We start from the raw sequence: 15,847 nt of genomic DNA on the forward strand, positions 1-15,847 counted from the left end.
CAGAAGGGTCCATCTTGTAAAAGAAGTCAAAAGCAGTCTTAAGCAGAACTCTGCTAGATTGTCCGTATGAATTTGTTTTCTGTTGCGGCTTCTATGTCTCCTTCCTCATCAGCTGCTTGGAAGCATTCATCTCCATCAAGTCATCTTCTGTTAATTCCTCTCGGGTGGTGTCTGTTAGCTCTTGAACTCATCCAAGATTTTGAAACCCTTCACCCCCAACCTTTTTTTTTTTTTTTTTTTTGCAATATTCTCAATCTCTTTCGTGATTTCCTTGATTGGCTCTGTCATAAATCCTGTGAAGTCATGCACAACATCTGGACACAGTTTTCTCCAACAGGAATTTATTGAATTTATTGTTTTGAGCTTGATGGATTTCATGGCTTTTTCTGGAAAAAGAAAGACATCTTAAATGGTGTAATACGTCCAGATTTTCTTGATGTTCTCTCTAGAGGGATTTTCTTATATAGCATTGATGATCCTTTCCATATAGTACCAGGTTTAATGAGCCTTAAGGGTCCTTATGACACCCTGATCTAGAGGCTGAATTAGAGACATTGTGTTTGGGGGCACATAGACAAAGTTTGATGCCTTCAGTGTTGAACTCATGTGGTTCTGGGTGGCTGGGGGCATTGTTTAATATCAAAAGAACTTTAAATGGCAATCCCTTACTGGCAAGTTACTTCTGACTTCAGGACAAAGCATTAGTGGTACCAATCCAGTAAAAGGGTTCTTCTTGACTAGGCCTTGTTTACAACCAAAATGCTGGCAGCTAATGTTTATCATTTCTCTTCAAGGCTTGAAGTTAGCAGTTTTATAGATATGGGGAATCCTGATCATAAACCCAAGTGCATTTGCCAAAACAATAGGATTAGCCTATCCCTTCCTGCATTAAATTCTGGTGCTTATTTGTCTTTCTTAATAATATTAATAAATATCCTTTGCATTATTTTTCTCCTTAATAGAGCACTTTCATCTGCATTAAAAACTTGTTCAGGGAGATATCCTTTCTTCTCAATGATTTTCTTAATGACATCTGGGAACTCATCTGCTGCAACTTGGTCAGCAGAAGCTGCTTATTTTGTTATCATGACATTTTCTAAGCCAAACTTTTTTCTAAAATTATCAAACCATCCTTTGCTGTCATTAAATTCTCCAGGTTTAGATCCTTTGCCTTCATTTTGTTTTAAGTTATCATATAATAACTTTGCTTTTCCTCAAATTATATTAAAGCCTCTAGGTATGTCTTTCTTGTAGCAATCCTGCACACACATAAAAGCTACATTTTCAGTACATGATTAAAAGATATTTCACTAAAAGTGCTAAGGTTTTCATGTCTGCTGGTATAGCTGCAGCCACAACTTCATGAATTCCTTTTTCTTTTTTTTTTCTTTTTACAATGGTCCTTTTGCTGGATTCATTTATCTTCAAATGATGGGTAACTGCAGCTGCAGACCTTAATTTATGCTCCATAATAAGAAATTCAACTTTTTCTTGTAATGTCATGACTTTTCTCTGCTTCTTAGAAGCACTTCCAGCATAACTAGTGGTACTTCCTATGGGTTCCCTGGTGTGAATCAAGGTTTACAATATTGCACAGTGAAAAACACTTAAGAACTGCAAGAGATTACTTTTTATTGCGATATGCAATTTACTGGAGAGACAAACTACTCACATGGAGATGATGAGCATCACATGGAACTTTAAGCAGTTACTTGCAACACTTGAGCTCACTGAAATAGCAACAAGAGGTGGCTATGAAATTATTGTAGTAGTACAGTATGTACTACAGTTAATTTTATGCAGTTGTGATTTAATATTGCATCTTTATATTTACATTTCTCTCAACTGGGAATGACACCATGTAAGTCTGTGTTTGTGTGCATGTTTTGATAAATTTTAACCTTTAATAATGTATTGGTATATATTTTATGTTAGAAAATAACATACACTAGTATCTACACATATTTTATGCATTCATGAATACCTAACTTTTTAAATATTTCTAGCCTACATGGTTTATCTGTGAGTTTTTTCAAATTGTTACAAATCTTCAAAAATTTTTACAATATACTTGTTGAAAAAAATCCACATATAAGTGAACCCATACAGTTCAAACCTGTGCTGTTCAAGGATCAACTCTACTTTACTGACTCTGTCTATTCAAATGCTAATCTCATCTGGAAACACCCTCACAGATATACCCAGAAACCATGTATAATCTGGGCACCCTATGATCTACTAAAGTTGACACAAAATTAACCATCACAGACCTATATGCCCAGATGCTGCTGGGCATCTCCACCTGGACGGTTCATAGTCACCACAAGCATTGTGTGATCAGAGCTCATTTGGCCATCCTTTCTAACCTAGCTCTCTCCCTGCCCTGCTGCCCAACTGAATCTGCTTCTCCTCTTCTTTGTCCCTATATCAGTTAAATAATTTACCACAAAGTTTTTCCAAGCTAGAAGATCCAGAGTCATTTTGAGATCATTCCTTTTCCCCACCCTTTCAAAACAAGCTAGTATATAGATCTTATTAGTTCTATTATAGCTCTGAAATACGTTTTAAAAACTATCCACTTCTTTGCCCACAAGCATTTTTCACCTAGACTGTTACAACAGTCTTTTAACTAGATTCATGGATCACTCTGCCCTTTATCATGCCAGTCCATCCTCAACAAAACCACTAGTCAATTTAGGTTACCAACCCAAAGCATCTCCTTTGCACCTTCAGGGGCCCACGCTAGCCAGGAAAGGACAGACTAGTCTGGCCTATGGGAAGGATTTTAGTTCCATGTCTTGGCCATGCTGGAGTTTGGGCAGAGGCAAACTGACAGCTCAAACTTAGCTCATGCAGATTAAAGACTTCCTCTGGCAGTGAGGAGTGGTTCAGGCTTAGCACTCGCTCAGCAGTGGGATAAGCCTACCTCCTGTGACAAGCAATGGGCATGATAACAAGAGAGGGAGGTATGAGCCTGGCAACCCAACCTTTCCTGCTAATTTGGGGTTTGTCCATGGGGATCTTACCAGTAATCTTGTCTTATCAGCTCTTGGCATCTTAGGATCGTGTAACACCTAGACTGATCTGGTTCTCTCTGGGTCATGTGTGGCATCAAAGGTGTTATTTTGGGTTTAAAAGTATCTTGTCTGAGGTTAATCAGATGAATGCCAAGTTTTCCTAAATATTCTACATTAAATAGAGGAAAGGAGTGGGTTATAAAATGAAAAGAAAGGCAAGTTATCATGGATTAGTTTCAGCTCAGGAAGGGCAGGTGGTGAGACACCTCTAACATCTAATGTGGAAACAAAAGGGGTGAAGAACACTGGCAAAGACGGGTGTAACTTTACAAACCTGCTCCCATGCCTAGTAATGCTCCAAGTCTGTCTTAAGTCCAAGTCTGTTTTACTGTTAATACTCCAAGTCTGTTTTAATGGACTCCAAGTCCGTTTTAAATCTCTTTCAGCAAAACCAGTGAGAGTTCACTTCTCTGCCTCTTGGCTCTAGTTTGCTCAACAGATAAAGTTCAAGCTCTTCCAGCTCAGGTGAGACATCCTGTCCTTTGACTCCCCTGGGCTCTTGTAGAATTCACAGAAACCTGCCACTGGGTGTTGTATGTATAGACCCTTCTCATCATTTGTCGATTCTATATTTGTGAATTCATCTACTCACTAACATTTATTTGTAACCCTCGGATCAATACTTGCAGTGATTTCATGGTGATTTTTGGACATTTTCAGAGTATGACAAATGGGAGTCACTGATGTGATGCACATTCCCAACTAAGGTCAGTGTGCTCACTCCCTTCTTGTTTCGGCTCATATACTATAAACATGCCCTTTGTATAGTCTATTAATTGCCTTTTTTTTTTCAAATTTTTGTGCTTTTGGGTGGTAATTTCACTTTCAAATGGCCCCCAGATGTTGCAGTAAAGTGCTGTCTAATGTTCCTAAGTACAAGAAGACTGGGGGTATGCCTGATGGAGAAAATATGTGTGTTAGATGAGCTTCATTCATGCTTGGGTTATAGGGCTATTGGTGTGAGTTCAATGTTAATAAATCAACAATATAGTACATCCAGAAAAGGAAGTACATATACTAGTATGTACATGAGGCTGTTCTGGAAAATGCTGAAGTGACATTTGTAGTTCTTGAAGAAGCTATGGAAAAGATGGAAAAACAGCTAAATTTATGGATTCGTAAAATGACAACTGATTTTTAAAGTGTAGTAAAAAGAGCACTGTTGAGAGGTTGAAAGCCCAATAAATTTACAGTTATGTTACCCAGCACTGGGGAAATGTTAAAACCTTCTCTGCTAAGGTTTTATTATAAAGAAATAGTACAGATGACTAACTTGTAAGAAATATATATTAAATTAGGTGTCTTAAACAGAAACACAATAAAACAAGGTTATGTAGTGATGGGTTGATGAAAATGTTGTGACCTGAGGCTCACAGGAACCTAACTGTGTATTTCTCCTAGGAGCAATGGTTCAGTATTCACTAATTCAGTGTTAACAACTTTATAGAAAGGAACTACCACAAACAATGAAAATTGACTGTATATCACAGTTTCTGCTCCGCATTATGTCTTCTTTGTATTAACACCTCTGCCTACTTGTGTTCCACTCCTATTCATTGTTGAATAAATGTGTGCTGAGTGAATAAAAGTCTTATGCAAGCAAGTTTTCTGCGAGGATACAATATTACTGGGAATTTTGAGCCTCAGCTGTGCATCAGAAAGATATAAGCTAGGTGACATCTAGGAGGCTGATGAGTGGGATTATTAGAATGAAAGTAAACACTGTCTTTAAGAAAACCTACAAAGGATATAGTCTGCCTATAGAATGTCAAAAATTGTACTTCATCAGTTGTTCAAACTTCATGACTTTGCAGCATTACAGTGTTGCAAGGTCAGGTGTTTATTCACTCCTTGTGCAGTCAGCACACATTGATTTTGCCTTTGTGTCAGAATGTGACACTCCATTTGGTTGGGGTCTGTTTTATGCCTTTACATTTATCTTCCTGAGAAGGAACCATATGGCCAGTTTTTCTGTAACCAAATATCAAAAGACACAGGTGGAACAGTTTTATGTCTAAGAATTTCATGAAGAGTGTTTGGAATAATGTAAAAAAATTTTTTCCTTTTCAAATTTTTTTTAGTTGACAAATAATAATTGTACATATTTGTGGGGTACATAGTCATTGCATGTTTTGATACATATATAGTGATGAGATCAGGGTAATTGGCAGGAATCACCTTTGAATTCATATGATCCATATTCTCAGGACATCTGTAGCCTGGGGCTGCTAGAATGGCCATCACATTCTTTTCTTTCATGTAGAAGAGAAAGAGCACCATTGAATTCCCCTTTTGCCTACTGTGAAAGCGAAACTTGCAAGTGACAGGGGAAAGTACATGAGATAAGGAGAGAGCAGAGTTGGGACAACTTTTGTAGGGGCATACGGTCTCCTGGGCTTCTGTGGCTTTGGAAGCCTGTGCCTGAGAATGTTTGAGAGCCTCTGCTTTCTTAAGGGCTCTCTCTGCTGATACTTAGAAGTGAAGCTCAGATTTCAAGGGTAGAAGGGAAGAGATTCAGAGTCGTTTGTGGCTACTTTTCATGGTCTAGTAGTGCAGCTGTAAGTCATTTCATCAAATCTTGATTTCTCGTTCACTTAACAAAAATAAAATGTAGCTAAAGAGTTTACTAAACCTTTGATAAAAATATTATGAATGTGTTTTTATAACTTCCAGATTTAAGGACAATTAAATTTAAGAAAAAAAATCCCCACTCATCACTTTAATCCCTTAGACCCAGGTTAAGGCACCCAGCCTGATAATGAATGTCTGTTGACAACAACTTCCTTGTATTTGAAGACAGTGTTGACTAGACGGTACCAAGGAGTCAAGGTCATGGCAGGCTATCTTGGGAGAAATCTCCCTCATGAAGCAAGTTTTCCATGTAAAGATGAAGCATGAAAATCAACATCTATTTTATAGAAAATAGGAAATATTTAATATATGTAAATTTATTTGCCTTGGCAATTATTTATTTACAATTGATGATTGATACCAACAATTGAGGTAAAAATATACATGAGGTATAAATATAATATTTAAATGCAATAGCATACTTTATTTCCATTGGCAAGATAACAATGAATAAAATACTGTGGTATTTGACAAACAAGCTTGATGCATCGTTTTTTCTCCTTTTTTTCCCTTTTCCTTTTTCAAAAAAGATGCACCGTGTTGTTATGTAGCGGTGATATGATTACTATGTGCACAAAAACAAAAAAGTCAGATAATTCGAAGAGAGGGAGAGTCAGAAATACAATCACATTTGTTTTTATTCTGTTTTAGGGATCTTCTAGGTCCTCGTTTCTGAGTGTGATTTTAGGCCAGCAGCATACGCATCCCTGAGACTCCTGAGAAATGCAGAATCTCAGGCCCAGCCCAGATTACTTGGAGCAGAGTCTGCAGTTTCACAAGATCCCCAGGTAATTCATGTGTGTGTGAAATCTGGACAAGCACCCCTCTGGGCGATACAAAGCCACTCACCCTCGTGTGCCTATCATGTTTTGCAAACACGTAGGATCCCATCTCAGGAGCAGGACCAGTGTTTAGCTGGACTAAACTTCAGTAGCGATCTTGCTGATGCACATAAAGTAATCTGGCATATATGGTTAAATTAAAGATGTTACAGCAGAAGGGACTTTGTTTTGCTCACAAAGCATTGCCCAAAAGGAAAATTATGGATTTGCTGCTACCTTCTTAGGTAGACATAGGAATGAAAGATTTCTAGGTCATAATTCAAACTGTATGATTTTCCTTGCACCATACCAAACTCATAGAAAGCTTTTTTATTCCTCTCAATAAAATAATTGCACATTGCTGATAACAGAAACATTATATAAATGCATATAATACAAAAAAACCTGAAAACACTCATTTGCTTTTCTTTTTTTCTCCAACACCATTGCTAAATCATATCAATCTCTATTATGAATGACTAAAGAAAATCTCTCTCCCTGAAATCAAACACACAATAAGTTATCTTTCCATTGCTGTTGAATTACAATAAAAAGCACATTCGATCCATTAGCAGTTGGCTAAAGGGAGTCAATTTGCTTAGTCTGTACAATAATAAATAAGGTTGGGTCAAATGCATAGGTAGGTTGGATTGGCTAGTGAAGAAACACAGAAGAATTAATAAACCCGACCATATTTTCTAAAACTAATCAAAGAACATAGTTTTGGTCTTACGTTAGTTAAAAACCCTGTCTTTCAGATTGTAAAAGGTTAATGAATTACATTTTAAGAGTATTCTACACATAGCAAAATACGAATTCCCTGAAGCTGTTATGATCTAGGGTTTGAACGGAATGGTCACCATCTCCCTTTGTGTGGTGTCTGAAGTTGAATTCAGTGCAATAAGGAAACACCAATTAACTGTGACCAAATAGGCCACTGGTCAAATAGAATGACATTTAACAACATTATGAAATGTATTTATAAAAACTTGAGACAACACAGGGGCTCCCTTTGGCTGTGAATAAGTAAAGGCTATGGTATTCATCTCGACTTGGGGTCTGTAGCGGTGGGCATGGGAGTGAGAGGTATAGCTTCTGTTTCAGTCACTTGCACTGACTCCAGTGGTCCATATCTCATGGAAATTCCATCTTACTGGGCCCAGTGGCAACTCCTCATCTAGCTTAAATTTGGTAATGACTTCTCACCCTCCGCTTTGCTTTAAGGAGGAGTAATTATTCTTTCCCTGCTTTATCCCAGAACTCCACTCTCAGTTTTTGAATAACAGAAACAATACGACACATAAGTCTCCTTTAACGTTATTTTCCTTTGGTTAACTAATCTTTGGTTAGGCATCAGGGCATGTTCACACCTTGGTGTTAGCAGCAGGTTCTGCACAGCTTACAGGACAGTGGAGAGATGGGGCCCAGAGCCACTTGGAAAGAACTATGTGAGGAAGGGACTCACTGAGTCAGACACCGTCCTTTTCAAAACACACAATTCTATATAAAATTGGTATTTTACATATATACAGTAAAGATGGAGATATACACACATATGTACATATGCTATACATACATTTATTTACAGTTAAGTATATATGCTTCTTAGAAGCCTTTAAATAGCAAATTAGGCAATGCACAAGGAATAATCCATTTAATTTTAAGTAATATAGATAAATGTTCTTATTTTAAAATTATATTAGTAGGGATGTAGCCATCTCCAGGAAGGCTAAGAAAGTTCTTGGAAATTCTTGCATCTCCAACATTCCAACTTCTTAACGTTTCCATTTTTAGGCATTAACCACGTCCGTCAGTTCCTCTTTCTCTCGCTTTCTCACGTGCACACTCTCTGCCATACGCGTTACTTTAGTTTCCTCTTCCCTGAGTTTGATGTCACACTGGGGAAAACTCAGATTTTAGTTTCTGGGCCCTCAGCAATGAGGGGCTGGAAAGAGTTTCTAATCCTGGCAACTTCTGCCGCACACAGATGTCCAAAGCCTTTGCTGTACCATTCTGGGGAGTGACCTCTGTGGGGAAAGAAATCAGAAAAGAAGAGGGAAAGGTGTTTTTTTCAAATCACAGCAATTAGTCATGGTGGACAGGGCTGCCCTTGGGCCCCGATGACCAGTGCACCTGCACACAGTTCGGGCTGCTGCGTCAAGGGGCTCAGGACCTCATTCTGCCATCAGAGGCCTTGAAAACGTCCTGGCTGCTAAGTGTTCATGCTCTCATTTCAGTGCTCATCACGTGCTTTCAAATGATACCAACACCTCAGGGTAAAATGAAAAGATTCAGATGAAATCCAGAATTTACTGTGAAAACTCCGTTTTGTCTCCCCAGACCAAGAACTGGGTTTAGCACCATGAATGCCTTGAAGGGGTTGGATTTATTTTCTTCTCAAAGAACTACCAGAGGGAGCAGCAAAAGCGGGCAGGCATAAAAGAAATACACGGTCGGGCACGGTGGCTCATGTCTGTAGTCCCAGCACTTTGGGAGGCTGAGGTGGACAAATCACCTGAGGTTGGGAGTTCGAGACCAGCCTGGCCAACATGGCAAGGCCCTGTCTCTACAAAAACATATAAAAATTAGCTGAGTGTGGTGGTGGGCAGCTGTAGTCCCAGCTACTGGGGAGGCTGAAGAGGGAGGATCACGTGAGCCCGGGAGGTGGAGGTTGCAGTGAGCCCTGATGGTGCCACTGTACTCCAGCCTGGGCAACACAGCGAGAACTTGTCTCAAAACAAAACACAAGAGAAGGGAGCTCTGATTTACTGAGTACCTACTATGTGTCAGGCTCTGTTGCTGGTGTGTGTTTCATGGGAGAAAGACAGAAATATAAGTGGGCATAAAACAGAAAATAAAAAAAGGCAAAGAGGTGCAGAATTTCAGGAAAGGGGGGAAGACAGAGGGGAGGCATATGTAGCCACCTAGGAAAGCACGCTAATGGCAATGAGGAAACAAATACCGTGAAATAAGAAATCAAGGTGACATCCCTGCTGGATGTGCTGTACAAGCTGAGACTCCCAAGATCTGAGCCTGCCATGAGGGGAGTCAGCACTTACTTCAGGTCTATCCTGCAGATGTGAGTCAGTCTCGACTTGCCAGAGCCACACGGTTCTATCAAGTACTGCGAGTCCATCACCACTGCTCGCACGCCACCCAAGAGCTGGGCTTCCTCGTGCTCCACAGAGAGTGACACCAGGGTACACATTCCTTTGGGCAAATCAGTCTTCCAGGTCCTGTAGCAAAACAATCCACACATCAGAGTCATGACGGAGGGAGGAAGAAGAACCTGAACACAGAGCTAAGGTTTGTGTTTATATTTTCCTGCCAACAACCTGGGCTTAGACTCCAATGCTAGTGACTTAGATTAAGCTAATGGCTTTCATAAGCTTGTGTAAAGTTTATACAGAGAATTTCAAAGCAAGGATCTCAGTCTGGGACTTTGAGGCCAGAAACGGTCTTGCAGTTTTCAGATCTGCATTTGGAACTGCCAGCTCTGCTTGGCCGTGGAGGCTCCTGCCCATTCTCGAAGCGGTGGTTTTACAGTTTAGGAATTAGAACTCACCTATTCGATTCATTCAGCAGACATCAATTAAGCACCTAGATATGCCAGGCTCTGAGAAGACACCAAGCACATAAAGATAGACACAGTCCAGGAAGAAAAACGGACACTCTAAACAGAATTCTAAAAGCACCGAGGTAAATGCACTGATAAGGTTATGCATGGAGGGCTCTGGGATCACACGGAGGGGGCTGCGGGAGGAATATGGAGAAGGCTTCCTGGAGGAGGGGATGCTCAAGGAGAAGTGAACTGGTGCGCTTAGCTTGAAGGAAAGGAAACATATGTGGGCCTGCTTATTGTCTTCATATACTTCAGTGGCTCTTGAGTGGGAGAAGAAGTGAATATGGTTGATTTGACTCCAGCAGGCAGAGATAGAAAGGCACATTTCTGTGCAGGAGAGAAGCACTGTCTAACAACGTGCACTGTTCAGAAATGAAACGGGCTGCCCTGGGAGGCAGTGAGTTCCCTGTTCCTGGAGCTATTCAAGCAGAGGTGGCTACCCCTTGAAAAAAGGTTGTGAATGGGAGTCAGGAGCTATGCGAACATCTGTGTAACCACCTCTAACTTACCTTTCTGCCCCAGGGATCTATAATAATAGATTGTATTATTAGAATTCCCATGATTTACTCCACAAATTCTGTTCCCTTACTGAGCTATCTCCTCCATGATTTCAGCCTGTCCTCCTACACCAGGAAGAGAAATGGTGATATGTGCTTGACAAGAACTTGGGCATAACCAAGCCCCGCACAAACGCTCAGCGACTTCCATGCTGTGACTACTCTTTTCACGAACGACGATGTGATAAATCGTGACGACTGAAAGTTGTAAAGGTTTGTCAGAATAAATGGGAGAATCTCCAGCATCTCTCAGCGGAAGCTCCCAAGGAGCTAGCAACGGGTGTGACGTGAGAGACAAATGCGGCAATCCTGAAAGGTGACCAGCCTCATACGTGCTAGACTAGACTGGAAGATGCTCTGAAGACAGGAGGCATCTCAGCCCTGTGCCTCCTCACCACACTTGTCACTTTCCACCTCCTTGTATCCTACACATAAGGAATTCCTGTTGTTAGGAACCAGATCTGGTTCATTGTTAGCCCGTGGAGGACTGCATCTCTTCTCCTTCAGGGCCTCACGGTCCACTCCACTTCTTCCAGTCTTGGATAAAAATCAGTGCAGCGAGTCCCCGCCCTGACCATTCTAATTAAAATTCCATCCCTTACTATCTCCCTATCTCATACCTCCCAGGATAAGTCAGCCCATCTCCCTTTCTTATTTTTTATGGCCTTTCCCCAGTGAACTACAAACCCCAAGAGAGCAGGAGAGTGGCTTTCTGCATTCACCTGGCATACCCAGAGCCTATCACAGTGCCTGGCACGTGGTCGTGACGGAACGAAGCACTGATAAATAGCAGGCTGGTGGGGTTGCTGGATGGATGGAAGGAGGGAGGTTCTACACACAGACTCAGGCCCTCAGCCTCCTCTGGAGGGAGGGAGGAGGCGCGCTATGGCATGGCCCCATTCCTGTGGCAGCCATCCTGAAACAGCTATTCAGCTTTCCCCTTGTGGAGTGAAAGCATGAAGTTGAATTCCACCAGATGACTCATGCCCTATTAACTTTGGTACTATGCCACCCTTATAAACTGCCAGCATTCTCCACCAGGATCCCAAGGAAGCAGAGATAAATCCATGTATTATTTGGGGAAAACTGACCTTTAAAAGTCAAGGTTCCAAGGGCCAATTCCAAAGTCATAAAGAGCTCATGTGAAAAGTAACCTTTAGTTTGCCATCAAAACTGGTTTCATCAAGTGTTTTAAATATACATTTGGGAGTTTCACAATAGGTTCTTTTTACATTGCTGATCTGTGACATGAGACAGAGTTTGCCAAGATTTTCAATAAAAAAGGATATATTGATCTAATTACCTTTTATTCAGGTTCTTTAGTACCCTCGATTTCTGTTCTGGCTGATGCAATGCTGCATCTCTACTGTGCAAACTTTCTATGATTGGTTGAGCATCCCCTTCCAAACTCCGAGAGCAGGGGTCTGGAACTCAACCCTTACCTCAATCAGAAGCAATATTTCCTTGGCAGACACAGAATCAGCAAGCCTTTTCTGGACCTCCAGGGCAGTGCCAAGGTTTCTGAGCATGGCAACTAGCTATGAGCATCTGAAGTTAAAAAGATGGGTTCTGAAGTCATGCCTACCCCAGCCGTGAGAGTTACACACTTTCCCAGGGGAGAAAAACAAAATCAGAAGAAAAGCCAGTCTGATCCATTTGCATAATTTGGCAGAAAGTGCAACTGGACAAACAGCAGCTTTTCTGGGCCGTCTGCTCTGAGGAAATGAATAATATTTATGGTCTAATAAACTGTGTGCTCCACAAGGAGAGGGGCAATCAGAGAGCCCAGGCAGAGCTGTAGGCTGGGTGAAAAGACACAGGAAGTCAGGCATCAACACAGAAAACTCAGATGTCACTGAGGGAAACAAGAGCCGGCTTAGTGTTCCCCATGGAGGCTGGACTTTGGTGGGAGCCACCAGGAAGTGCTCACATCTACAGCTCGTGTCCTGCCTTTGGAACAGGACATCATAAACCCTAGAGTCAGGCTCACCTGAGAACCACGAAGTCTCTGGAAGGATGGGGGGCCATGCTGTTCAGCACGTACTGGTAGATCTCTGTTTGCCTGTCTAGAGTCTCCACAACCTTCCACTGCACAAAGTCCTCGTCCCACAGGTGGCGCTCTCTCAGCACGCGGTTCAGGACCACCGAAGGGGGCGCTTCCACCTCCACAGAAGCCTTCCACAGCTTCAGGGGGTTCCCGTCGCCCACCTTGGGAAAGACAACGTCAGAAGCTGAAGAGGCTGTCCGGGAAATGGGTCCAACATTTTTTGTTTGGGCTTTTAGTTTTTCTGTCATACTTTGCTGGGTGTTCAAAAACCATCACTGATTCTGTAAATTGAGAGAGATGCTACATACCTCAGGTTTCACATTTTAGTCCTTAAGCTTAAAAGAATAATAATGATGATAAAGATAATCATCACCAGCACACCCGGTGGTTACTGTGTGCCAGGCACTATTCTAAGCCACTTGGTTTTAAAATCAGCCTTCCTCTGACAGTGATCCTCTTACAATGCCCATTTTACAGACGGGAAAACGGAGGCACAGAGAGGTGTGTGACTTGCCCAACATCACACAGCTAAGGGGTAGAGCCAGGACCGGGATCCAGCTGTCTGGCTCCATGGTTTACTCTCTGATTATACGCAACAGATCTCTGGACTGAGTCTTTGAATGGTTCATGTGCCTCAACTGTCCATGTGTGTGCCCAGCCCTGTGGACACAGCAGCTGTTTTCAATGCAAAAACACATGTCTGATGGTTAGCTGTGGCTTTCTGGGGGTGATCTTTTTCCATCCTCTGAGATTACCTTTTTGAAAGCAAGATCTGTATTGTCTGTGCTGGAGCACGTGACCCATCCCTTGAACTTCTCCTTGGCTTCTTTCTGGAGGCCCTGGATGAGATGATTCAGGTAAGTGTGGGAAGTTGCCCCGCTCTCCTCCAGCTGCGTCCCCAGTTCTTCCAGGGTGGGCACGTGGAGCTCAGCCTCCACATACGAGTTACGAGACTGGGCCACCAACTCGTGTGGAACCTAGACCAACGGATGCACGAAAGGGCAACACACTGAGCCAAAGAAACGCTGAGACTCAGAAAGCAAAGCCATTTCACCCACAACCCGGCTCTGAGCCACGGGCCGAGGGCCACACGGCCGGAGATGTTTTCCTAAGATCACTGCCAAGGACGGGAGGGGCCTTCCTAAAGTCAGAAATATGTTTCTGAGGCTGTATTTATTATTCAAAACATTGCAATGACTTCCCCTTTATTCTTTCCATTTCCCTTTTATTTTACCTTTAATGTCTTTTTATTCAGTTTGGCAAAAGGTGGGCTCAGACAGCTTTACCCACCGTGAATAAGACTTAAGACAGATAGACTTGTGAAGGGAAACATCAAACAGGACTTGGGAATAGCTTTACTTTTTTAGCACACTTTTCCCATTGACAAATGCCAATTCTATCACAAAAGTATGCCACAAGTCTGGTTCACTTACTTCTTTTACATATCTGTGGCTGTATTCATAAGCTGTCATTGGTTCTTAGCAACAAAGATCCCTCAGTATTACACACACACTCACACAGATGTTTAACCTAATCAAGTCCCAAGGTAAAATCAAATAGAACATAATTGGCTGACTGGCCTTGAACCTGACAATGGCAGGTGATGCAACTGTTTGCATGAAAACCATCAGGTCTTCATACCATGGGTATGAGTTCCTGATCAAAGCCTCAATTGTATAGCTAGCTCCTCAGCTTTCTTGGAAGCAAACACCAGAGCTAGAGCATATACGATTGTCATTGTAAAATCAGGAACAAACAGATAGAAACCATAAATGTAGCAACAATCCCAAGTGTCTTATCTAGTTCCAAGAGCGACTAGGGAGGCGGAGGTTCGAGCCTTTTGCTCACCTCAAAAAGTCTGTCGCATTCCATGATCATGTGCGCGAGCCCCTGAGCTGCTGCCAGATTCTCGTTGAGGTCCTTTTGATCTGGCTTCCCGGTGGCGTATTTCTTCTGTATGACTCTGTAATTGAATGTGAGTGTGCTAAGCAGATCCCACACCAAATAGCTTGTCACAATACCAAACTCATCCCTTTTGTTTTCTGTTTATACCCAGATGCTATCCAGATCCCAGGCTTTTGTGTTTCCAAATAAAAACAATGATCACATATCTTAGATATTCTGAATCAGGCTAACAGTCTGACAGTTCACAAGGAAACGTCTTGGAAAACTAAAAGGGCAGGAAGAACAGCGGGGGATGAAATTAATCTATTTTTCCAAAGTTTGAAGCCCCTTAACTGCAAGCTCCTGTGCTTTGGTCTTAAATATAGCCTTCTAAAGATTGTAAAATACTACTGTGTGTATATTTTTCTCCTCACTCACACAGACAACACAAAACTCAAGCTTTCTGCATCACAACTGGCATTCTTCAATGCTAGCTCAATAATTCTATGGATCTGAGCCCCGTGAATTAGGGTGCCTCACAAGATTTTCTGATTATGAAAAGAGTGTTGACAAATCCTGAAGTTGAAATGTAGCATGGAGACATGTTTGATCTATCTGTAATCTATTATCTATCTCTCTCTATTATGTACCTATCAATCCTCTCTTTATCATCTATCATCTATTTATCATCTATCTATTTAGCTGTCATCTATTATCTAATCTATCAATCTATCATCGATCTATCTACCTACCTATCTATAATCTCTCTATCAATATATCCATTCATATCTATCTATCCATTTATCCATCCATCCATCCATCCATCCATCCATCCATCCATCCATCCAGTCTTATAAACTGTGGGAATGCCTGCTTTGGGATTACTGTTGTTACTGAGGAAAAAACCCACCGTGGAGAGCTTTCTTTCTTCAATAAATTAAGATGAAAGAGGGAGGGGGCCAGACACACTGCCAGGTTCATGGGCGTCATCTGATTCTCTTCTACCAAGTTGACGACGTCATTCAGGAAACACAAGAGCGTCTGCAGGACCTCCCTGTTCTCATCGGCCAGTAGCAGGATGGCAGCCTGCACGGCCTGCAGCCGCTGCTCTTTGGAGACATCTGAGGAAAAGTGGATGCCAGGTTATTGGAGGAGCAGACACAGAAAGAGCCAGCTGGGAGGCATTGTGTAAGCTCCACCTCCCTGGT

General features: G+C 41.8%; 1 protein-coding gene across 5 annotated transcripts in view; it reads right to left on the minus strand.

The window, feature by feature from the left end:
* Nucleotides 1–6,005: 6,005 nt before the first annotated feature.
* STARD13 (StAR related lipid transfer domain containing 13) overlaps nt 6,006–15,847 on the minus strand; it is a 553,154-nt gene continuing 543,312 nt past the window's right edge. For all 5 annotated transcript variants that reach the window (XM_025364225.1, XM_025364224.1, XM_025364222.1 and 2 more), the window contains 6 exons: nt 15,550–15,760; nt 14,604–14,718; nt 13,511–13,732; nt 12,699–12,916; nt 9,589–9,765; nt 6,006–8,556 (listed from right to left, as the gene is read on the minus strand). In XM_025364225.1, the coding sequence (XP_025220010.1) occupies nt 8,439–8,556; nt 9,589–9,765; nt 12,699–12,916; nt 13,511–13,732; nt 14,604–14,718; nt 15,550–15,760 (1,061 nt within the window). In that variant the 3' untranslated portion in view covers nt 6,006–8,438. The remainder of the gene's footprint in view (nt 8,557–9,588; nt 9,766–12,698; nt 12,917–13,510; nt 13,733–14,603; nt 14,719–15,549; nt 15,761–15,847) is intronic.

The sequence above is a fragment of the Theropithecus gelada genome, chromosome 17, assembly GCF_003255815.1.
Source record: "Theropithecus gelada isolate Dixy chromosome 17, Tgel_1.0, whole genome shotgun sequence".
Taxonomy (NCBI): Eukaryota; Metazoa; Chordata; class Mammalia; order Primates; family Cercopithecidae; genus Theropithecus; species Theropithecus gelada.